At 44.5% G+C, this 25,635-nt stretch overlaps 1 protein-coding gene across 2 annotated transcripts in view; it reads left to right on the top strand.

Moving 5' to 3' along the window:
* Nucleotides 1-6,771: 6,771 nt before the first annotated feature.
* ROBO3 (roundabout guidance receptor 3) overlaps nucleotides 6,772-25,635 on the top strand; it is a 385,628-nt gene continuing 366,764 nt past the window's right edge. Inside the window, exon 1 of one of the 2 annotated variants that reach the window (XM_067470700.1) lies at nucleotides 6,772-7,150. In XM_067470700.1, coding sequence (XP_067326801.1) covers nucleotides 6,985-7,150 — 166 coding nt within the window. In that variant the 5' untranslated portion in view covers nucleotides 6,772-6,984. The remainder of the gene's footprint in view (nucleotides 7,151-25,635) is intronic. The other variant, XM_067470699.1, reaches the window with a different exon arrangement.

The raw sequence follows: 25,635 nt of genomic DNA, 5'->3' as shown, positions 1-25,635 counted from the left end.
ACTGCATGGAGCGCCATTACCTTCCTGCCGGAGCGGTGCCTATTGATCTACTCACATTTGCATGTTTTCCAACTGCTAGGTTGGCAGAAGCTAGGGCTGACAGCGGAAGCTCATGCCGCTCCCGGAATCGAACCTGCGACCTTTCGATCAACAAGCTCAGCAGTTCAGTGCTTTAACCCACTGCGCCACCGGGGGCTCCAGTACCGGCTATAAATGCCCCAAATAAATAAACAAATAAATAAATAGGCCATTGGTTGTGCTGGCTGGTGGATTCTGGGATTTGTAGTAAACACGAACACTCTTCTTAGGGTTCCTTAACTCTCTTTGGTTCTCTTTCTGTGTTCAATTAAACTATATTAATCTTGAAATAAAATACATTAAAGATTTCTCAGGCTACAAAAATGTCCTCCAAGGACAGAGTTTCGGATGCTGTGCAAAGCAAACCACTGGAATGGCAGCTGATTGTTTTTGGTCTTTTCATACATTTGTAGAAGCTGGTGAAAAACACAACATTATTAAAATAATTTCTGCTCTGGGAAAAAATAAATAAATGAAATATTGCAGTAGATGGTAATGGAGCCACAACATGTGCAGAGAATAGAGGAGTCATGTCCCTTCGCAAATGGTTGGACTACACCTTATTTATTTATGTATTTAAAACTTTTATATCCCGATCTTCTCTACCTTCGTAGAGGGACTCAGACCAGCTGAAAGCAAGGATTCAATGCTAACACCAAAAATCCAAAACATCATATATCAAGATTAAAATTAACAAATACATATAGGATAAATTACATAACAGCCATTCACCAAGATAAAATCATGTCCAACTCAGTCCGTATATTCAGTTCATATATTGTGGTCAGTAACTTTGGTCGATTGCCGGTCTTGGACATCATTCCGCAACAGCTTCGTTCCACAGCCAAGTTTTCACTAGCTTCCTGAAGGTCAGGAGGAAGGGGGCCAATCTAATTTCATTCAGGAGGGAATTCCATAGCTGAGGAGCCACCACAGAAAAGGCCCTCTCCCTCTTTCCCAGCAGACGTGCCTGCAAAGGTGGCGGGACCAAGAGCATGGCCTTTCTAGAAGATCTTAATACTCTTGATGGTTCATAGGGGAGAGTACGTTTGGACAGCTAAACTGGGCCGGAACTGTATAGGGTTTTGTAGGTTAAAACCAGCACTTTGAATTGTGCTTGGAAGCTAATTGGCAGCCAGTGGAGCTGACGCAATAAGGGAGTTGTATGCTCCCTGTTCCCTGCTCTCGTTAGTAGCCTGGATGCTGAGCGTTGGACTAATTGCAGCTTCTGGGCAGTCTTCAAAAGCAACCCCACGTAGAGAGCGTTGCAGTAGTCTTCCATCATAACTCATCACTTGACTATGCTGACTGAGGGTGATGGGATTTGATTCAAAGCCTTGAAGTATTTGTTGGACCTGTTGAAGATCTGAGAAGTATTTGATTGTTTTGTTGAAGACCTAAGCAATACTAAAGGACCTTGTTAAACTTTTCAAGCTTCTAAAGACTTTTTTATAGGACAATCCTTAGAGCCTCTCAACTGAGGCACCCCGGCTTCCTGCTGGGCACAAAGAGCACGTCCTGTTCAAAAGCCAATTGCTATAGGCCCAGCGTGTGACAGCACAAATGTAATAGTGTAAAATAACATAAATGTAATAATAATAAATATAGAAAAATAATATATGTAATAAAAATGAAATAGAGAAAAATAATAAACAACCTTGACTCAAGTATAAGCTGAGGGGAGCTTTTTCAGCCTAAAAAAGGCACTGAAAAACTAGGTTTATACTCGAGTATATACAGTATTTTGCAACAGGGATAGTTATTTATTTATTTGTCGTGTCATAGCAACCATACCATTGTATTACAATTCTAACAGAACAAAACAAACACACAGATTAAAAAGAGAAAGAAAGAAAAACACAGATTTTGCAAACTTGGTAGTTGGCTAAATGTCCTTTGACCAGTATCTGGCCACTTGGAGTGCCTCTGGTGTTGCCACAAGAAGGTCCTCCATTGTGCATGTGGCGGGGCTCGGGGTGCATTGCAGCAGGTGGTCAGTGGTTTGTTCTTCTCCACACTCGCATGCCGAGGATTCCACCCTGTAGCCCCATTTCTTGAGGTTGGCTCTGCATCTCGTGGTGCCAGAGCACAGTCTGTTCAGCGCCTTCCAAGTCGCCCAGACTTCTGAGTGCCCAGGGGGGAGTCTCTCATCTAGTATCCCCCATGGATTGAGATGCTGGGTTTGGGCCTGCCACTTTTGGACTCTCGCTTGCTGGGGTGTTCCAGCGAGTGTCTCTGTAGATCTAAGAAAACTATGTCTTGATTTAAGTCGTTGATGTGTTGGCTGATACCCAAACAGGGGATGAGCTGGAGATGTCTCTGCCTTGGTCCTTTCACTATTGGCTGCTACTTCCCGGCGGATGTCAGTGCAATACCGGCTAAGCAGTGTAATTTCTCCAGTGGTGTAGGGCGCAGACACCCCGTGATAATGCGGCATGTCTCATTAAGAGCCACATCCACTGTTTTAGTGTGGTGAGATGTGTTCCACACTAGGCATGCATACTCAGCAGCAGAGTAGCAAAGTGCAAGGGCAGATGTCTTCACTGTGTCTGGTTGTGATCCCCAGGTTGTGCCAGTCAGCTTTCGTATGATGTTGTTTCTAGCGCCCACTTTTTGCTTGATGTTCAGGCAGTGCTTCTTGTAGGTCAGAGCACGGTCCAAAGTGACTCCCAGGTATTTGGAGCGCTGCAATGCTCCAGTGAGATTCCTTCCTAGGTAATCCTCAGAGCTCGGGATGCTTGTCTGTTCTTAAGGTGAAAGGCACATGTCTGTGTTTTAGATGGATTAGGGATCAGTTGGTTTTCCCTGTAATAGGCAGTGAGAGCACTGCCTATTACAGGGATAGTACAACTTCTCTTTAAATGTCTTCATTAACCCATTGCTTTCATTTCATCACTGCACAAGAAGCTTATGTTAAAATATAAAGGAGCTGGTCTTAAAAGTGCTGCTAGATTACTTCCTTCCTTCCCTCCCTACTACAAAAGACTGATATTCCTTCTAAAGCAGTCCAAAAGTGAGTTTCTTAGCTGATCATTCCGCATTGCAAGGAAGCCGCTATCTCTTGCAACCTGTCACATTTCTGCTGTGCTGTACAGGACTCCCTCTTCAGCCATCCCACAGCAGTGATGACATTTACGATGAAACATGGAAATGCTGACTCTGGCGCATAGCAGCAGAGGTGTGCGGCTGGGTGGACACGGACAGGGCTGCCACGCGGTTGCCACGTGCGCCATTCCTTGAGAGCAAGAACCAGGGAAGCAGCTGGGAAGCAAGAACACTGCAGCCTGCTTTCTTCCAAACCAGACTGTTTGTTCTTCAAGCCACTCTGACTGGCAGGGAAGGCACTTTCCTGGATCTTTTTAAAATTCTCATTTGAAGCTGGAGGAGTGAGAGACTGAACTTGAGGAGGTTTCTGTAGACAAAGCAGAAGTCCATTTCCCATTTTATTTCTACAGGGCTGGAATGGGGACCTTATTTTGCCTTTCAGAATGAAGGAACTGTCCAAAGTGCTGAATACATTTCCCTTCTTTAAAGTCTGGCACCTTCAAGAGCCCCTTGAAAGTACAAAAACAGTGTTTCTCAACCGTCCTAATGCCCTTTCTTCATGTTGTGGTGACCCCCAAACCATAAAATTATTTTCGTTGCTACTTCATAACTGTAATTCTACTACTGTTATGAATTGGAATGTAAATATCTGATATGCAGGATGTATTTTCATTCACTGGACCACATTTGGAACAAGTACCAGATCCACCCAAATTTGGATACTGATGGGGTTGGGGGAGGATTGACTTTGTCATTTGGGAGTTGTAGTTCCTGGGATTTATAGTTCACCTACAATCAAAGAGCATTCCGAACTTCACCAGCAGTGGAATTCAATCAAACCTGGCACACAGAACTCCCATGACCAACAGAAAATACTGAAAGGGTTTGGTAGGCATTAAGCTTGAGTTTTGGAGTTGTAGTTCACCTACATCCAGAGAGCACTGTGGACTCAAACAATTATGGATCTAGATCAAACTAGAGTTGCCCAAGGGCTGAGAAAAGTGGTATATAAATGAAGTAAATAATAAATAACCAAATGTAAACACTGATGGAATTTGGGGAAAATAGACCTTGACATTTGGGAGTTGTGGGCATTCTGAACTGCACCAATGATGGAACTGAACCAAACTTGGCACACAGAACTCCCGTGATAAAGAGAAAATACTGGAAGGGTTTGGTGAGCATCAACTTTGAGTTTGGGAGTTGTAGTTTACCTACATCCAGAGAACAGTGTGGACTCAAACAATTATGGTTCTAGATCAAACTTGGCACAAATACTCAATATAACCAAATGCGAACACTGATGGATTTTGGGGAAAATAGACCTTGACATTTGGAAGTTGTGGGTGCTGGGATTTATAGTTCACCTACAATCAAAGAGCATTCTGAACCCCACCAATGATAGAACTGGGTCAAACTTCACACACTGAGCCCCCATGACCAACAGAGAATACAGTGTTTTCTGATAATCTTTGGCGACCCTTCTGACACCCCCTTGCAACCCCCCAGGGCGTCCTGACCCCCAGGTTGAGAAACGCTGGACTAAAACCTGGAGCAGAGTTCCCAGCCCACTCGCATCAAAACTCTTTGGATACCAATGACTCTGCCTAACACTGAAGGCCATTTAGATTGAATTGCTCGTGGCCAGAGGAAGGCTGAGGACCTCTGGACTACAGGAAATGAGATTCCACCTGAACATGAGGAAAAACTTCCTGACTGTACCAGCTGTTCGGCAGTGGAACTCTCTGCCCTGGAGTGTAGTGCAGGCTTCATCTTTGGAGGCTTTGAAACAGAGGCTGGATGGCCATCTGTGGAGGGTGCTTTGAATGCAATTATCTTTTTTTAATTTAAATTTTTATTGAATTTTGTAAGTATATACATCAAAAGTGAGTAACGAAGAGTGGAATACACAAGAAATAGAAATTAAAAAAAGAGATTTTTTTTTAAAAAAATCAATTTTCCTGCTTCTTTGCAGGGGGTTGGACTGGATGGCCCACGAGGTCTTTTTCTAACTCTATGATTCTATGATTCTAAGAACTTACTGAACGTACCAGCTGTTCAGCAGTGGAACTCCCTGCCCTGGAGTGTGGCAGGGGCTCCTTCTATGGAGGCTTTTAAACAGAGGCTGGATGGTGGTGCTTTGAATGCGATTTTCCTGCTTCTTGGCAGGGAGTTGGGACTGGATAGCCCACGAGGTCTCTTCCAACTCTTATGATTCTAAGAACTTATTGACCAGCTGTACCAGCTGTTCAGCAGTGGAACACTCTGCCCTGGAGTGTAGTGAAGGCTCCATCTTTGGAGGCTTTGAAGCAGAGGCTGGATGCCCATCTGTTGGGGGTGCTTTGAATGTGATTTTCCTGCTTCTTGGCAGGGGGTTGGACTGGATGGCCCATGAAGTCTCTTCCAACTCTATGAGTCAAAGAACTTACTGACTGTACATGCTATTCAGCAGTGGAACTCTCTGCCCTGGAGTGTAGTGAAGGCTCCGTCTTTGGAGGCTTTGAAGCAGAGGCTGGATGGCCATCTGTCGGGGGTGCTTTGAATGCTTCTTGGCAGGGGGTTGGACTGGATGGCCCATGAGGTCTCTTCCAACTCTAGGATTGTATGATTCTAAGAACTTACTGACTGTATAGCTGTTCAGCAGTGGAACTCTCTGCCCCAGAGTGTGGTAGAGGCTCCTTCTATGGAGGCTTTTAAACAGAGGCTGGATGGGGGTGCTTTGAATTCGATTTTCCTGCCTTTTGGCAGGGGGTTGGACTGGATGGCCCACTCTGTGATTCTAAGAACTTGCTGACTGTACATGCTATTCAGCAGTGGAACTCTCTGCCCTGGTGTGTAGTGAAGGCTCCATCTTTGGAGGCTTTGTAGCAGAAGCTGGATGGGCAGAGCTGTTCAGCAGTGGAACACTCTGCCGTGGAGTGTAATGAAGTTTCCATCTTTGGAGGCTTTGAAGCAGAAGCTGGATGGGAAGAGCTGTTCAGCAGTGGAACTCTATGCCCTGGAGTATAGTGGAAGCTCCATCTTTGGAGGCTTTGAAGCAGAAGCTGGATGGGCAGAGCTGTTCAGCAGTGGAACTCTCTGCCCTGGAGTATAGTGGAAGCTCCATCTTTGGAGGCTTTGAAGCAGAAGCTGGATGGGAAGAGCTGTTCAGCAGTGGAACTCTCTGCCCTGGAGTGTAGTGGAAGCTCCATCTTTGGAGGCTTTGAAGCAGAAGCTGGATGGGCAGAGCTGTTAAGCAGTGGAACTCTATGCCCTGGAGTGTAGTGATGGCTCCATCTTTGGAGGCTTTGAAGCAGAGGCTGGATGCCCATCTGTTGGGGGTGCTTTGAAAGCAATTTTCCTGCAGAATGGAGTTGGGCTGGATGGCCCATGAGGTCTCTTCCAATTCTAGGATTCCATGACTGTTTCCTAAACGCGACCCTTTCTTTCCCATTCCTTTCTCCATCCTTGCCTTACTTTGGAGAGCAAAGGCGGGCAGGGGAGTGTTGTGTAAGGGGGGAGAAGGGGGTGGGAAGGGAGGGGCGCCTCTTCCCCACCCCCTCGCCCCCTCCCCACCTCTCCAGGGAGAGTTATTAATCCGATAATTAAACATTTATTGGTGGCGGCACCTGCTTTCTGCCTGGGAGGAGGGAGACCAGTCCCAAGGAGAGAAGGAAGGAAGGGAAGAAGGAGGGGAGAGGAGAGAGAGCTCTGCGAAGGCGGGCGAGCCAGGAGGTGCAGAGGAAGCTGCAGAGGCCGGCGGCGGGCACTGCTGGGGGTGGCTGCGGCTCTGCTGCTCTACTACTCTGCTTCCTCCCACTCCTCCTCTTCCTCCTCGGATGCCGGCACAGGCGGCGTCGTGGGGCCGGAGGGGCGGCCGGGATGTTGCGCTACCTGCTCCAGACGTTGCTGCAAATGAACCTTTTCGCCGACTCTCTAGCAGCCGGGGACGCCTTGGGCAACTCCTCGGAGCTCCTACTCCGCCTCAACTCCTCCTCGGACGCCGGCCTTAGCCTCCTTGACCTGGGCAACCTGACCAGCACCAACGGTGAGCATGGGGACGGGAAACAGGAGCTTCCTTTGGCTTTTGCAATGAGACCTTTCGCCTCTCTCCCCCTTCCCTTCTTCAGTCCCACTCGCATCTCAATGCACCCACTCGCATCTCAAGACAAAGAGCTCAATGCTATGGGATGCTTATCAGAGAAGTCCTTCTCTTCAAACTGCATCCACACAGCATTGAGCCAAGACAGTGGAAACAGTGTCTTTGATTCTATGATTCAGTGCCCAACTGCATTGCGAGATGTGTCCCATTCAGAGCTGAGTTTCTCTCTCCTGTTCGGAGGGATGCGTCACTTCTGTCCCTCAGGGGATCAAATGGGGGGCTTTGGGGGATTCGAGGTTCTTTGGGATTTCACTCAAAGGGGGATTGTTTCCATTAGAAGCCCTTTTCTCATCCTGGAGAGAAGTTCTGCTCCTTCCGACTCCTCTCCAGGAAACAAGCCCAAAGTTGAAAAGTGTGCCAAATTGCAATTCTGTGCTTTCCAGGAACACTTTTGCAATGAGACCATTTGCCTCTCTCTCCCTTCCCTTCTCCAATCCTACTCGCATCTCAGTGCACCCACTCGCATCTCAAGACAAAGAACTCAATGCTATGGGATGCTTATCAGAGAAGTCCTTCTCTTCAAACTGCATCCGCACAGCATTGAGGCAGGACAGTGGAAGCAGTATTCAACTGCATTGGGAGATGCGCCCCACTCAGAACTGAGTTTCTCTCTCCTGTTTGGAGGGATGCGTCACTTCTGTCCCTCTGGGGATCAAATGGGGGGCTTTGGGGGATTCGAGGTTCTTTGGGATCTCACTCAAAGGGGGGTTGTTTCCATTAGAAGCCCTTTTCTCATCCTGGAGAGAAGTTCTGCTCTTTCCGACTCCTCTCCAGGGAACAAGACTAAAGTTGAAAAGTGTGCCAAATTGCAGCTCTGTGCTTTCCAGGAACACTTTTGCAGTGAGACCATTCGCCTCTCTCTCCCTTCCCTTCTCCAGTCCCACTCGCATCTCAATGCACCCACTCGCGTCTCAAGACAAAGAGCTCAATGCTATGGGATGCTTATCAGAGAAGTCTTTCTCTTCAAACTGCATCCGCACAGCATTGAGCCAGGGCAGTGGAAGTAGTATTCAACTGCATTGGGAGATGCGCCCCATTCAGAGCTGAATTTCTTCCTCCTGTTCAGAGGGATGCGTCACTTCTGTTCCTCTGGGGCTCACATGGGGGGCTTTGGGGGATTCCAGGTTCTTTTGGATCTCACTCAAAGGGGGATTGTTTCCATTAGAAGCCCTTTTCTCATCCTGGAGAGAAGTTCTGCTCTTTCCGACTCCTCTCCAGGGAACAAGACCAAAGTTGAAAAGTGTGCCAAATTGCAACTCTGTGCTTTCCAGGAACACTTTTGATAGAAAATCACACTATGCTGTAACACAATTGTCACTCCTGGGCTGTCAGTGTCATTTCCGAATTGCTTCTGTCATAAAGAACATGGGGAAAAGTTTGTTCAACTTCCACAACTTTGTTTGTGCAGGCACATTTTGCTCTAGTTTTTCAATGTATTTATTTATGACATTTATATGCCGTCCTTCTCACCCCGAAGGGGACTCAGAACAGCTTACAAGATATATATCTTGTATATACTCTCAGTATATACACTCAGTCACCCACACTTTTTCAATGAGTTGGTGGAGTTGTTGTGTTAGCTCAGGTCCTCCCTCTTTAAAGATTTCAACAGGGATCCCATCAGGTCCGCTGGCTTTGTTATTTTTTTGTTGGCTGATAACATTGCTGACTTCTTCCAAACTAGGCAGTGCTGCAAGCTCATCCCTGGTTTGTTGTTGTGGGATTTGTGAGAGAACCTCTTCGTCCACATTGGAGCTGCGATTCAGGAGGCTTTGGCAGTGTTCTTTCCAACGTAGTGCAATAAATTTTTTGTCCTTCAGAAGTTTGGTTCCAACTGATGAGCTTAGATGTACATACAATATACTATATTATTAGCATAGCACAATATCAGTATTAAATATTACTATATTGTATTATACGATTGGGTGGCGTAATGGGTTAAATCCCTGTGCTGGCAGGACTGAAGACCGACAGGTCACAGGTTCGAATCCAGGGAGAGCGCGGATGAGCTTCTCATACGGGGACATGAAAGATGCCTCCCACAAAGGATGGTAAAACATCAAAACATCTGGCCGTCTCTTGGGCAACGTCCTTGCAGATGGCCAATTCTCTCACACCAGAAGCAACTTGCAGTTTCTCAAGTCGCTCCTGGCACGAAAAAAATAGTAATATTACATGTAATATAAATATATGATTATAATATCATATTATCATTATTAGTATTATATTGTGTAACATTATAATATTATCAATATTTTATGTATATACAATATATTATATTACATTAATGTCTCCTCCAGTCTCAACCAGTTCACCAGTGAGCTAAACCAATGTTTCTCAACCTTCCTAATGCCATAACCCCTTAATACAGTTCCTCATGTTGTGGTGACCCCCAATCTTAAAATTATTTCCTTTGCTACTTCATAACTGTAATTTTTGCTGCTGTTATGAATTGTAATGTAAATATCTGATATGCAGGATGTATATTCATTCACTGGACCAAATTTGGCACAAATACCCAATATGCCAAAATTTCAATACTGGTGGGGTTGGGGGGATTGATTTTGTTATTTGGGAGTTGTAGTTGCTGGGATTTGTAGTTCACCTACAATCAAAGAGCATTCTGAACTCCCCCAACGATGGAATTGAACCAAACTTGGCACAACAGAAAATACTGGAATGGTTTGGTGGACACTGAAATTGAGTTTTGGAGTTGTAGTTCACCTACATTCAGAGAGCACTGTCGACTCAAACAATGATAGATCTGGATCAAACCTGGCACAGATAATCAATATGCCCAAATGTGAAAACTGGTGGAGCTTGGGGAAAATAGACCTTGACATTTGGGAGTTGTAGTTGCTGGGATTTATAGTTCACATACAATCAAAGAACATTCTGAACCTTACCAACCCTTGCCCGCACATGTACACTATGCTGCCATTCACCAAGCATGCTGCTGTCCCCTCCCTGCTTGGAGCTTCAGAAACAGTGCTCCTCTTGGCAGGGCAGCCTTGCGGAGGATGGCTTTTGAAGGGAGGATTCGCTGTCTGTTTCCAAAAAGGCAGAGAAAGACAGGTGGAGAGATCTTCAGTCTTCTCTGCCAAAGGGGTTCCTAAGACCATCAGAAATATATGTTTTCTGATGGTCTTTGGCGACCCCTGTGAAACCCCTTCACGACCCCCCAGGGATCTCGACCCCCAGGTTGAGAAACAATGCTGTGTAGGAATACTTTTGACAGAAAATTACACTCTGTAACATGATTATTGTTCCTGAGTTCTCAATGTCATTACCTAATTGGTTTTAGTATAATGAGAACATGGGGAAAAGTTTATTAAACTGCTCAAACTTTGTGCGGGACACCCTGCAGCATTGTTTTGCTTTAGGTTTTCAGTTAATATCTCCTCCAGTCTCAGCCAATTCAACAATGGGTTAAAACCCTTGTGCTGGCAAGGCTGCTGACTAACAGGTCAGCAATTTGAATCCGGGGAGAGTGGGTTGAGTTCCTTCTGTCAGCTCCAGCCACCCCTTCTCGGTGGTGGCCCCTCGACTCTGAAACTCACTTCCCAGGGACATCAGACATGCCCCAATGTTGGCAGGCTTTAGGAGAAGCCTGAAAACGTGGTTGTTCCAGTGTGCCTTCCCAGAATAAGGAGAACTCTCAGCAATATGCCCTCATAATGCACTTTAATATTGACTTAGGATGGATTGCGTTCCCTCATTTCTCTCTGAAAAATCCTATCCCAGTTATTTTTACCTTGTTCACATCAGCATATTTTCAATTTTAATCTATTATATGCGGCCCGGCCATTTTTAAAATTGTTTATATGTCACCATTGATTGTTTTTGTTTATGTGATTTATGATTTGTATTTTATTGATTGTTTACTGATGTTGTGTTTGTTGATGTTTTGTTTGATGTACTTTGGGCTTGGCCGCATGTAAGCCGCACCGAGTCCCTTGGGGAGATGGTAGCGGGGTACAAATAAAGTTTATTATTATTATTATTATATTGTTATTATGTGGGGACATAAGGATGGTAAAACATTAAACATCCAGGCACTCCCTGGGTAACAACCTTGCAGATGGCCAATACTTAAATGGTCCTGTGAGGAGGACCATTTGGACCATCTGGAGAATAAGCCCTATGAGGAGTGGATTAAAGAGCTGGGCATGTTTAGCCTGCAGAAGAGAAGGCTGAGAGGAGACATGATAGCCATGTATAAATATGTGAGAGGAAGTCATAGGGAGGAGGGAGCAAGCTTTGTTTTCTGCTGCCCTGGAGACGGAACAAAGGCTTCAAACTACAAGAAAGGAGATTCCACCTGAACATTAGGAAGAACTTTCTGACTGTGAGAACTGTTCAGCAGTGTAACTCACTGCCCTGTAGTGTGGTGGAGGCTCCTTCTTTGGAGGCTTTTCAGCAGAGGCTGGATGGCCATCTGTCGGGGATGCTTTGAATGCGATTTTCCTGCTTCTTGGCAGGGGGTTGGACTAGATAGCCCACAAGGTCTCTTCCAACTCTGTGATTCTCACACCAGAAGAGGCTTGCAGTTTCTCAAGTCATTCCTGATGCTAAATCAAAAAGAAAAACAGAGATTGTGCCCCAAAAATGAAGTTTCTGGAGTAGAACAACAACTTTCCAAGGGCCTTTCCAGACAGGCCCTATATATACCCAGGATCTGATCCAAGGTTTCTGCTTTAAACTGGATTATATGAGTCTGCTCTGCCAGATTAACTGGGATAAACAGAAAACCTGGGATCAGATCCTGGAATAAAGGGCCTGTTTGGAAGGCTCCAAAGTCAGGATTGCACAATTAAACAGGAAATCCCTCTATTCCGCCTTGGTCAGACTACACCTGGAATACTGTGTCCAATTCTGGCCACTGCAATTGAAGAGAGATGTTGACAAGCTGGAGTGTGTCCAGAGGAGTGTGACTAAAATGTTCAAGAGTCTGGACAACAAACCCTATGAGGAGTGGCTTAAAGAGCTAGGCATGTTTAGCCTGCAGAAGAGTAGAATCATAGAATCATAGAATCAAAGAGTTGGAAGAGACCTCATGGGCCATCCAGTCCAACCCCCTGCCAAGATGACAGATGACCCCTGACAGATGGCCATCCAGCCTCTGTTTAAAAGCTTCCAAAGAAGGAGCCTCCACCACACTCTGGGGCAGAGAGTTCCACTGCTGAACGGCTCTCACCATCAGGAAGTTCTTCCTCATGTTCAGATGGAATCTCCTTTCTTGTAGTTTGAAGCCATTGTTCCGCGTCCTAGTCTCCAAGGAAGCAGAAAACAAGCTTGCTCCCTGATTCTGGAGGGATGTCAAGGGCAGCCTGCAAAGCTGCCCTTGACATCCCTCCAGAATCAGAGAGCTTTTTCACAGAGTTGAGGACAAGCAGCCCTTAGAAAGGAATGATCCTGGCCAGCAGTTTGAATCCAGGGAGTGGGGTGAGCTCCTGCTGTTAACCCCAGCTTCTGCCAACCTAGTAGTTCAAAAACATGCAAATGTTAGTGGATCCATAGAAACCACTCTGGCAGGAAGGTAATGGCGCTCTATGCAATCATGCCGGCATATGACATTGGAGGTGTCTATGGATAACGACAACTCTTCGGCTTAGAAATGGAGATGAGCACCAACCCCCAGAGTCAGACATGACTGGATGTCAAAGGGAAACATAAGTAAAGGATCTGTTCCCAGGTTATCCGCTTTGAAGTGGATTATACAAGTCTCTACTGCAGGTTATCTGCTTTGAAGTGGATTATACACGTCTCTACTGCTATATAATGTGGGATAAATAATCTAGAATCAGATTCTGAAATATGGGGCAGTGTTAAAGTTGCATTGGGTGAGCTTCACATATTTTTGGAAAGCATACAGAGTTTTCAATCACAGTGCTTTGGAGTTGGGCATACAATACCTTTCAATGATATTTCCTGTATTGAGCGGAGATAAAAAATGTAATCTGGGTTTCCAGCGCCCTCTTTTGGTAAATCAAGGCAACTTACTTAGGTCTCATATTGATCCTGGAATGTATGAATGGTACAGTATTTGGCCCCAGGTAAGTAGCAAAACTTGGACTGAATCCATGCTTCTTGGTCAGAATATTTAAAAATGGCATTCCAGAAAAGAATTAGGATTATACAGCAAGCCCTTCATATCTACCGGGGTTTAGAATCATAGAGTTGGAAGACACCTTGTGGTCATCCAGTCCAGCCCCTTGCCAAGCAGCAGGAAAATTGCATTCAAAACACTCCCCCCACAGGACAGATGGCCACTCAGCTACTGTTTAAAAGCCTCCAAAGAAGGAGCCTCCACCATACTCCAGGGCAGAGAGTTCCACTGCTGAACAGCTCTCACAGTTAGGAAGTTCTCCCTCATGTTCAGGTGGAATCTCCTTTCCTGTCGTTTGAAGCCATTTTTCCACATCCAAGTCTCCAGGCCAGCAGAAAACAAGCATGCTCCCTCTTCCCTACAACTTTCCCTTCGTTCCAATACTTCCCATGGATAGCAAATTTCGTTGGTGGTCAAGTCCTGTTATATACAACTAGCCATCCCCTGCCAGGCATTGCTGTGGCCCAGTCTTCTGTGTGTGTGTGTGTGTGTGTGTATGCTATTCTAATAATATAATATATTGTATATACAGGGAGCCCCCGGTGGCGCAGTGGGTTAAATCACTGAGCTGGGGAGCGGTGTGAGCTTCCGCTGTCAGCCCTAGCTTCTGCCAACCTAGCAGTTCGAAAACATGCAAATGTGAGTAGATCAATAGGTACCGCTCCGGCGGGAAGGTAACAGCGCTCCATGCAGTCATGCCGGCCACATGACCTTGGAAGTGTCTACGGACAACGCTGGCTCTTCGGCTTAGAAATGGAGATGAGCACCAACCCCCAGAATCAGACATGACTGGACTTAATGTCAGGGGACTACCTTTACCTTTATTGTATATACATATAATATTTTAATATTATAATGTAATGCAATATAATACTAGTACTACTAATATGATATTATATTTATATATTTATATTTCATGTAATATTACTAATAATATTACAATATAATGGTAATATTTAATACTGATACTGTACTATACTAATAATATAATATATTGTATGTATATATATCTTGTAAGCTGCTCTGAGTCTCCTTCGGGGTGAGAAGGGCGGCATATAAATGTCATATATGTGTGTGTATATCTGTGTATATGTGTGTTTGTATATGTAGTTTTGTGCATGCGTTATCATGCATTTTTGTTTTTTGGCCTTTTGGGGATATTGGGTGATATTGTGTTGTTGTTGTTCATTTGTTCAGTCTTCTCCGACTCTTCGTGACCTCATGGACCAGCCCACGCCAGAGCTCCCTGTCGGCCGTCACCACCTCCAGCTCCTTCAGAGTCAAGCCAGTCACTTCAAGGATGCCATCCATCCATCTTGCCCTTGGTCGGCCCCTCTTCCTTTTGCCTTCCACTTTCCCCAGCATCATTGTCTTCTCTAGGCTTTGCTGTCTCCTCATGACGTGGCCAAAGTACTTCAACTTTGTCTCTAGTATCCTTCCCTCCAATGAGCAGCCGGGCTTTATTTCCTGGAGGATGGACTGGTTGGATCTTCTCGCAGTCCAAGGCACTCTCAGAACTTTCCTCCAACACCACAGCTCAAAAGCATCGATCTTCCTTTGCTCAGCCTTCCCTAGGGTCCAACTCTCAAATCCGTAGGTTACTACAGGGAATACCATGGCTTTGACTAGGCGGATCTTTGTTGCCAGTGTGATGTCTCTACTATGCTAATAATATAATATATATTGTGTGTATGTGTGTGTGTGTGTGTATATATATATAAATATATATAGTAAGTCGCAAATAAATAAATATGTAAAGATATCATATCACCTCTGTTTTCTCTTCTCAAGCCAAACAACCTCAGTCCCTTAAGCCATTCTCGGTATCTATGGAGAATCTGTATTTATCCCATTCCTAAAACAAGGCAAGGCCCAGCTATATTAGATGCCTGCCCCCAAATCTTTGCTCTTTTAAGGTACTAGGACCTGATAGTTTGTCTTCCTTAGCAAGTTTGTCTTCTGTTTGATAATGGTGCAGAAGGGAAACTTGAAAAGTTATGGTCAATGGCAAAATAACTGTGAAATAAATGACAGAGGCGAGCCTGTGCTGATTAAATCTACCACTGTTGGAGTTGTCCCTTTTGTAATTGCAAATGAAGCCTGAAGCAGGATGCTTGCTCTCTGTTGCTCTCCAGGAGAGACCCTACCGTGGCCTTCTTCAGGCTCCCTGTCATAAACAGGAGACACTTTTCATTAGCATTATTAATTAGTGTTCATCATTAATGCAAATGAGGGCAAAGGCAAAGAATCTCAAATCCTGAAATCAGGTGGGACTGCTGAGACAATATCGAGTGTATCACGCAAGCCCATTGCATTCATTCTCTCCCCCAATCCTGCTGTGTAAATGAACTGCTTTCAACTCTATTTGGTTGAAGTGTGTTTTTATAAAGTACATCAATTCTGGGTTGTTGTGAGTTTTCCACGCAGTATGGCCATGTTCCAGAAGCATTCTCTCCTGACGTTTTGCCCACATCTGTGGCAGGCATCCTCAGAGGTTGTGAGGTCTGTTAGAAACTAGGCAAGTGGAGTTTTGGATTGCAACGTCCAAAATTCCTGACAGCCTACTGGCTGTTAGGAATTGTGGGAGTTGAAGTCCAAAGCATCTGGAGGGCCGAAGTTTGCCCATTCCTGGACTAGAGTGAAGTCATTGAATCAGTTGGATTTGCCAATGCTGAACAATGTTGAACAATGAGTTCTATGGTTCTTGTCTAGTTGGAACTGGCCAACAAGATCCCAGTTATTACCAGGGCATTCTTAGGACTACTTTAGAAAGTGTATTCCTCAATTGAAAAGAAGCCCAAGTCTAAGGATGACCCAATAAGATAACGGAAACGGTGGCCTTGGCAGTGCCCTAAAAGACTCAGCACCTGGACAGCAGACGGAAACTGAACATGGATCACCCAATCAGAGCCTCCCTCCCTGTGGTGAGATACATTGCATTTCTATTTAAATCAGAGTAATTATTTTCAAATTTGCATATGCATATCAATGAGTAAATTGTATTGTTATGCAAACCCCTCTTGTGTCTCCTCCTTTGGGAGATACATAAATCCACCACTCTTATCTCAGGGGTAGACAATGCCTCCATCCACACTGCCATATTATCCAATTTGAACCACATTATAATAGTCAGTGTGGACTCATATAATGCAGATTGAATCACATGGAACTTGATTAGTTGTGTCTACACTGCCATATAAACCAGTGCAATGTAGCTAATATGCATTCCGAAACTGCATTATATGGCAGTGTAGATGGAGCTAATATGTGTCTCCATTCATTATAACAGTGTAGACGGAGCCACTATTTATTTATTTATTTATTTATTTACTGTATTTGCATACCACCCCTCTCAGCCTTCGGGCGACTTGAGGCGGTTAACAAGACAAAATTCACTGCCAGAAAAGCGCAAGTACAATTTAAAAACGTTAACATCAATACAATCATAACAACAGCAATAAAACATAAATCGATAAATATTCATTAAGACATTGTCCAGTCCCATCGTATAGTTTTTCCGTTTTCCTATGTCCAGTACTCAATATTTGCAAATGCTTGCTCGAACTGCCATGTCTTGAGTTTTTTCCCGAAATGTTGGGAGCGAAGAAGCCGATCTAATCTCCTTAGGGAGGGCATTCCATAGCCAGGGGGCCACCACTGAGAAGGCCCTGTCTCTCGTCTCCGCCAGACGTACTTGGGACGAAGGTGGGACCAAGAGCAGGGCCTCCCCAGATGATCTTAAAGTCCTCAATGGTTCATTATATTGGTCTCCAATGGTGCATCCCAATGTCTGTCACTGAAATTTTGGTTCCTCTTGTTTGATACTACTTTAACTGCTATAGCTCAATGCTATAGAACCCTAGGAGTTGTAGTTTGGTGAGCACTTTCAGGAAAAGGCTGAAGACCTCGTAAAATTACAAGTTCCATGATTCCATAGCATTGATGAACAACTCCCTGAATCCTTTCCATCAGAGAGATCCTGAGCCACACTAAACTACCACCCCCAGAATTCTGCAGAAGACAGCACAGGATTTCTAGTGGAATGTCAACTCTTTAAAGCAGTGTTTCTCAACCTGGGGGTCATGAGGGCATTTCAGAGGGGTTACCAAAGACCATCAGAAAATATATATTTTGATGATCTTAGGAATCCTTTTGGCAGAAAAGGCTGAAGATCTCTCTGTCTGACCTTCTCTTCCTTTTTGGAAACAGACAGGAAATCTTCCCACCAAAAGCCCTCCTCCACTGTGATTGGCCAGCATCTCAGCGGACTTCTCAGCCAAGTGGAGGGCTGTTCCTAGGACTCCAAGCAAGGAGGGGAGAACAGGCATGCTCAACACTTGTGCAGGCAAGGGAAAGCACACATTACCAGGGCTCTGCCTTATTTAGGTAGAGATGAATCAAACTCCCAGTTTTAACAAACACTTTAATTAAAACAGCACTTACTTGCTGGCTGTTTTAATAGACCAAAACATAAAACATAAAGATAGCAAAAACAACTCCATAGTCAAAAGGGTTCAGTCCAGTGGTCAAATGCCAAGAGTTTAATAAACAAAGTCCAGGGATCAAGAGGCTATACCGTAGTCAAAAGCCAGTCCAAAGATTCATGGTTCCAGGATTACAAGAGACAGGTCAGGGTACCAAAAAATCCAACAAACCGGGGGGAAACTAGCAGCATCCACCACTAAAATGCAACAGATACTTTTCTCCCAAAGATCAGTTTCAAGGTTAGCTCCTTAAATCCAGTAACACCCAGCAGCAACCCATCTCCTGCACACCTCCACCCCTAATTGCTTTCACCCATGAACTCCCACTTACAGATTACCAAAACCCTCTAGAACTAATAGTCACATTAACCCTTCTATCACTAACTGCAGAACATATGACAGAGGCCACCAGCGAGTTCTTTCCAAGTATAGGGGATTTGTGTGAGAAGTTTAGCCCAATTCTATCATTAGTGGGGATCAGAATGCTCTCTGATTGTGGGTGAACTACAACTCCAAAACTCAAGGTCAATGCCCAACAAACCCTTCCAGTATTTTCTGTTTGTCATGGGAGTTCTGTGTGCCAAGTTTGGTTCAATTCCATCATTGGTGGAGTTCAGAATGCTCTTTGATTGTAGGTTGACTATAAATCCCAGTAACTACAACTCCCAAATGACAACATCAATCCCCCAACCCCACCACTATTCAAATTTGGGAGTATTGGGTATTTGTGCCAAATTTGGTCCAGTGAATGAAAACACATCCTGCATATCAGATATTTATATTACGATTCATAACAATAGCAAAATTACATTTATGAAGTGGCAAGAAAAATAATTTTATGGTTGGGAGTCACCACAACATGAGGAATTATATTAAGAGGTCACGGCATTCGGAAGATTGAGAAACACTTTTTTAAAGCATAGTGTGAAAACCACTTCAAGTCCCCTGCGGGGAGATAAAGCGGAGTTTTAATAATAATAATAATAATAATAATAATAATAATAATAATAATGAGTTCATTATAACAGTCTGTTCCACCTTTGAGGTTTAAGAGAGCTTCCGGCCTCTCCCTAAATGCAAGAAACTGGAAGCAGATGAACTGAGCCACTAAATAAAATAAAAGGTGCATTGGAAAGCAAGGGAGGAAATGATCCAAGTCGCCTGAGCTGCTTGCTTCCTAATGAGCCGCTTCTATGCCTCGCATCAGGATGGGCTCCAAAGGGGCAGAGAGGAGACATCTTTATGCATGAAGCATGTGCCGCATAAGCAGCAGGACCTGCTGCTCACACAGGGAGTTGCGTTGGTTTTATTAACACTGGCACTTTCCCACTGCTCTGAATTCACCCTATTAGCATAAACTATTTATCAGGGTGATTTGGCAATCGGAACAAGCAGAGATTTGGAGTGGTGCTGTTTGAGGAAACTGCTCCTCTCCTTAGGGAGACAGAATGGTGTTGGGGTTTCATGCAAATCTGTCTTTCTCCCTTTCTCTCTCTTTCTCTATCTCTCTCTGTGCATGTGCAAAAAGAGATGACTCAAAAACTCTGTTGAGGTTCTGAGACGACACAGAGCAAAACTTTTCCTTACTTGTGTGCACTGCAGTGCTGTGGTGCAGCAATCTAAAAGTTTTCTAAGACTCAATTATACCAATTGTAGAAGAAAATATCCAGTGCTCCTATGCTGATGCTCGGGATGGGGAGTTGTGGTCAAGGCAGGGGCGGCTCAACCCATTACGCAAAGTAAGCATCTGCAGTATAGTTGATTTTGCTCAGGGGTGCTCTTGGGGGAAAATAGACCTTGACATATGCAAGTTGTAGTTATTGGGATGTAGTTATTGAGGTACTCCTGGTCAGTCACAAGGCCGAACAGGGGTGCTCTGGGCCATAGGGTTACAGCCTGTGTTGGATGGGATCGCACTCCCCCTGAAGACGCAGGTTCGCAGCTTGGGTGTGATCTTGGACCTCAGGTCTCAGCGGTGACCAGGGGAGCATTTGCACAGTTAAAGCTTGTGCGCCAGCTGCGCCTGTACCTTGGGAAGTCTGACTTGGCCACGGTGGTCCACGCTCTGGTTACATCCCGCTTAGACTACTGCAACGCTCTCTACATGGGGTTGCCTTTGAAGATTGCTCGGAACCTTCAAATGGTCCAGCGTTCGGCAGCCAGGTTGCTAACAGGAGCAGCACTCAGGGAGCATACTACTCCTCTGTTGCGCCAGCTCCACTGGCTGCCAGTTTGCTACCGGGCACAATTCAAAGTGCTGGCATTAGCCTATAAAGCCCTAAATGGTTCTGGCCCTACTTACCTCTCTGAACGCATCTCCTCCTATGAACCGACTAGGACACTAAGATCATCTGGGGAGGCCCTGCTCTCGGTCCCGACTGCATCGCAGGCGCGCCTGGCGGGGACGAGAGACAGGGCCTTCTCAGTGGTGGCCCCTCGGCTGTGGAATGCCCCTCCTACAGATATCAGATCGGCCCCCTCACTGTTGGCATATTGGAGGAAGGTGAACACCTGGCTATTAGAACAAGCGTTTGACTAAACAGTGAAATTGAACATAGGAATACGGAACAATGGATAATGAGAGTGGATTCTGATTTTATTGTTGAGGCGTTATGATTGTTATACTGTTGTTAATTGTTGATGTTATAATCTGTTTTAATTGCATTATACTGTTTTGTGATATTTTGCATTGTTGTGTAAACCACTTTGAGTCGCCTGAGGGCTGAGAAAAGTGGTATAGAAATAAAGTAAATGAAAATGAAATGAATGAATGTATAGTTCACCTACAATCAAAGAGCATTCTGAACTCCACCAATGATGGAATTGAACCAAATATGGCACACAGAACTCCCACGACAAACAGAAAATATATATCAGTGATTGGTTGGGGGGGGGGGGGCACCAAAATTGCTTACCGTTTAAAATTACCTCGGGCCGCCTCTGGGTCAAGGTTCACCAGGGCTGCCCCCAAATGTAAGACTTCCATAAGAAAGATCATCCTACACTAGTCTATTCTTCTTTTTTTAAAAAAATATATCTTTATTAAGTTTTCAGTATACATTTAAAATAGAGATAAGTGGCCGCAGCCGGTGAAAGATGTGAGAGTTAAGATATTTCCGAAAAGAAAAGTGAATAGTGGAAGGGAAAAGAGAAAAGAAAGAGGAGAGAAAAGGAGAGAAGAAAAAAATAAATAAGGTAAAACAGTAAATAGTAGATATAGGCTTAGGACCCATCACCAGTTAAAAAAAGTAGAAAGAAATTTGTTTTTGACTTCCTGAGGTCTTCCAGTGGTCTTCTCTGCTGATCTTCTCATCTTCATTTCTTTTTCCTCTCTCCTCATATTCTTACACGTCCTCTTCCTTCCCTCCTTCTCTTCCTTGATTAGATCAGAATCCTTTTTTCCCTTAGCTTGAAATATTCCAACACCTTTTCCCAATTTGTTTCTTTCATGTTCATTCCTTTACTTCTTGATATTAAGAAAGTAAGTCTGTCCATATTCTTGATTTCCAAAATTTTAGTTAATCTCTCATTTTCATCCGGTGTTTCCTTTTGTTTCCATCTTCTGGTATAGCAAATCCTTGCTGCCGTTGTTATTAAAAAAAGAATTTTGTCTGAGTTTTTATCTATTTTTAGCTCATGCATCCCTAATAAAAATAGTTCTACTTTCCATGGAATTTTGATTTTTAGAATTCTAAAATTATAGTCTATTCTTCTCTGAGTGCTTCCCTCCATAGCAAGTACTATGGAGGTGGCATTTACACATCTAGTCATTATTATTATTATTATTATTATTAAACTTTATTTCTACCCCGCTAGCATCTCCCAAAGGACTCGATGCGGCTTACAAAGGCCAAGGCCTCAAACAACAACAACAGACAATAACAATACAAAGCAAGCAAATTAAAAACATAAGCAATAACAACAACAAAACATTACACTATTACGCAATAAAACCAGGGCCGGGCCAATGAAGGGTACAGGTTGACTGATGACCCTTGTGCCAGCAGGACTGAAGACCAACAGGTTGGAAGTTCAAATCCAGGGAGAACACGGATGAGCTCCCTCTGTCAGCTCCAGCTCCCCATGCGGGGATATGAGAGAAGCCTCCCACAAGGATGGTAAAACATCCGGGCATCCTCTGGGCAACGTCCTTGCAGACGGTCAATTCTCTCACACCAGAAGCACCTTGCAGTTTCTCAAGTCACTTCTGAAATGGAAAAAAAAAAAAGCTGTGATTTACAAGATGAATGTTGGTTGGGTGAAGTGGATACATTGGTTGTAGGCATCCTTATTTTCCCAGAATGCCTATGGGCTTAGTGTTTGTAGCAAAACTGTGCATATTCACCACCTCTCCATCACAGAACCTACCAACCATTTACATTACTCTTCAGAATTAAAAATAAATTAATGTTAAATCCATCAGTCAACCAATAACTCAGTTGTATATACAGTTAGTGTCTTTAAATTCATGTCCAGCTCCCAAGACAATTCCATTTGTTAACTTTGGCAAACAGAGAAGTGTGTAGAATAAGACCCTTTCAATAACAGTCTTCAACTCTGTGTTGTTGAAGACTTTCATGGCTGGAATCACTGGGTTGCTGTGAGTTTTCTAGGCTGTATGGCCATGTTCCACAAGCATTCTCTCCTGATGTTTTGCCCACAACTATGGCACCCATCCCCAGACTCTGTTTGGCAACCCATTGCTCTCAGCACTACATATGCTTCTCCTTGGCCGCTGTTACTTGGCGGAGCTCAAATTGGTGCTTCTGAAGAGATGCTTCCCCTTTCCTAGTGAATCAGAAACCTTTCCAAAAACAGAGCAGAAATGTCACCAAAATACTTCTACATACAATTGTTTTCTTTTAATATTTCTACCTAGGAATTGTTGGCATGCGAGGCTGATTCTGGAAAGACTGCACAATTCTGTGCGGATTGTAGCAGAAAGTCATTGTTCTTGATTGGCAGCTATTGCCCAGGTGACATGTGAATGACAGTATCCTCTCTCTGCTACCTGCAGAGGACTGTTTTCTCATTGCTATGGAAACTGCCCCTCTCTCTTCAGAGTGCCAGCAGCGGGAAGCATCCGATCCATAGGAATCGCACTGGAATCTAATGATAATGGCTAGCACTCAGGCCTTGCCGAGGCAGCCCTGTCCAGGTGAGAAGGCCAAGCAGGTCACACAGAAATGCTTGCAGTTTGGATGCTTTGTCTGTGTGCATTCAAAGGGCAAGTGTCCTACATCACAGGTGCAAACCTCTGTTTGAAGGGTCATTGGAGAGCAGGCATGTCTTTGCGTTTGTATTCTGTCTGAAGGGCTATCTAGATTCAGTCCAGAGTAAAGGCAAAAGTTTGCACTGGGAATGAACAACACAAAGTGGGTGAACAACCCAGTCACATTCTTCCTCATTATGGTGAAGTAGATTTGGGTCACGTTGGTTGTTCCTCTACTAAAATCCAACTACTTTGTTGCCTCTACTGGCTCAAGTACTCATTCCTCTTGAATAGGCACATTGACAGGAACAAAAGGCAGCAGCAGAGATAGGTAGCTATTAGTCTTATTTGATTTTTTAAAAAAGGTTCAAAACTCGTTTTGGATGTAGGGGGCTCCGGTGGTTCGATTCGGAAGTAAATTCCGATTTTCACAGAGAAAAATGTTCGAAACTTTTCGAAACTTCCGAGACTTCTGAATCTTTCCTCAACGGTTTGAAAGTGTTATTTCCTGTTTCATTGAGTGGTCTTTACTTTTAAAGTAGTTGTTTTACTCCAGAAAGGGCAGGGGGAAGCAAAGGCAGGAAATACATCCAGTTTGTTTTTAAACTCTGCCCAGGCTCCAGCCGAGTAGCGAGGGGATAGGAAAGGCAGGAAATACATCCAGTTTGTTTTTAAACTCTGCCTAGCCTCCAACCGAGTAGTGAGGGGATAGGAAAGACAGGAAATACATCCAGTTTGTTTTTAAGCTCGGCCCAGGCTCCAGCCGAGTAGTGAAGGGAAAGGAAAGGCAGGAAATACATCCAGTTTGCTTTTAAACTCTGTCCAGCCTTCAGCCGAGTAGTGAAGGGAAAGGAAAGGCAGGAAATACATCCAGTTTGTTTTTAAACTCTGCCCAGGCTCCAGCCGGGTAGCAAGTGGATAGGAAAGGCAGGAAATACATCCAGTTTGTTTTTAAACTCGGCCCAGCCTCCAGCCGAGTAGTGAAGGGAAAGGAAAGGCAGGAAATACATCCAGTTTGTTTTTAAGCTCGGCCCAGGCTCCAGCCGAGTAGTGAAGGGAAAGGAAAGGCAGGAAATACATCCAGTTTGTTTTTAAACTCGGCCCAGCCTCTAGCCAAGTAGTGAAGGGAAAGGAAAGGCAGGAAATACATCCAGTTTGTTTTTAAGCTATGCCCAGGCTCCAGCCGAGTAGTGAAGGGAAAGGAAAGGCAGGAAATACATCCAGTTTGTTTTTAAACTTGGCCCAGCCTCCAGCCAAGTAGTAAAGGGAAAGGAAAGGAAGGAAATACATCCAGTTTGTTTTTAAACTTGGCCCAGCCTCCAGCCGAGTAGTAAAGGGAAAGGAAAGGAAGGAAATACATCCAGTTTGTTTTTAAACTCTGCCCAGGCTCCAGCCCAGAAGTGGGGAAAAGCTCCGACTCACTTACTGCTTTGTAACAAAAATGGCGGAAAAAGCTTTGGAAGGGCAAAGAGACTTCCAGTTTCCTTAAAAACTTCAAAATAGCTTCAAATATCCAATCTTTCCGAATTTAATCCGAATTACGAAGATTCCAACCGAACCTAACCATGCCTAGTAGCTATCTCTTAGTTGTTTATTCCTTCATAGCAAATAGTTTAACTAGTTGCTGGAACCCTATGCCTTGTTCAGTCTTTCAACTGACCAGGAGTATTTTACATCAGCGGAAGCCTTTGCAACCATATTTGGAAAGGAGGGTGGTGTTCATTAGTAGCTCAACTCATCATTAAGACTATATGATGCGTGTTTGCGTCTCCTTTCTGTAGCAGCTGGCAGAGCATTCTGCCTTCCAATAATAATAATAACACTTTATTTGTACCCCGCTACCATCGGTGGCGCAGTGGGTTAAAGCACTGAGCTGCTGAGCTTGTTGATCGAAAGGTTGCAGGTTCAATTCCGGGGAGTGGCGTGAGCTTCCGCTGTCAGCCCTAGCTTCTGCCAACGTTTTTTTTGTTTGTTCATTCGTTCAGTCGTCTCCGACTCTTCGTGACCTCATGGACCAGCCCACGCCAGAGCTCCCTGTCGGCCGTTACCACCCAACCTAGCCAACCTAGCAGTTCGAAAACATGCAAATGTGAGTAGATCAATAGGTACCGCTCCGGCGGGAAGGTAACAGTGCTCCATGCAGTCATGCCGGCCACATGACCTTGGAGGTGTCTACGGACAACGCTGGCTCTTCGGCTTAGAAATGGAGATGAGCACCACACCCCAGAGTCAGACATGACTGGACTTAATGTCAGGGGACTACCTTTACCTTTACCTACCATCTCCCCAAGGGACTCGGTGCGGCTTACATGAGGCCGAGCCCAAATACAACAATACAAGCAATAATAACAACAATACAAGCAATTAAAATAAAAAACATAGTAAAATATACAACATTATCAATAAGACAACACACAATTAAAAACAGTGGGAAGGCCAAATGTAAAGTTAAAATTGCAAGTAATGCTGGGACATGGTCGAAATGGTGATAGTGGTGTTTGTGGAGCAGACCTAAAGAAATGCAAAGTGCTTTGGAGGACAAAGTGCTATGGGGTCATTATTCCGG

Source organism: Anolis sagrei, chromosome 7, assembly GCF_037176765.1.
Source record: "Anolis sagrei isolate rAnoSag1 chromosome 7, rAnoSag1.mat, whole genome shotgun sequence".
NCBI classification, from domain to species: domain Eukaryota; kingdom Metazoa; phylum Chordata; class Lepidosauria; order Squamata; family Dactyloidae; genus Anolis; species Anolis sagrei.
The sequence above is the reverse complement of the archived record's forward strand: the minus strand, read 5'-3'. Positions and strand labels throughout refer to the sequence as shown.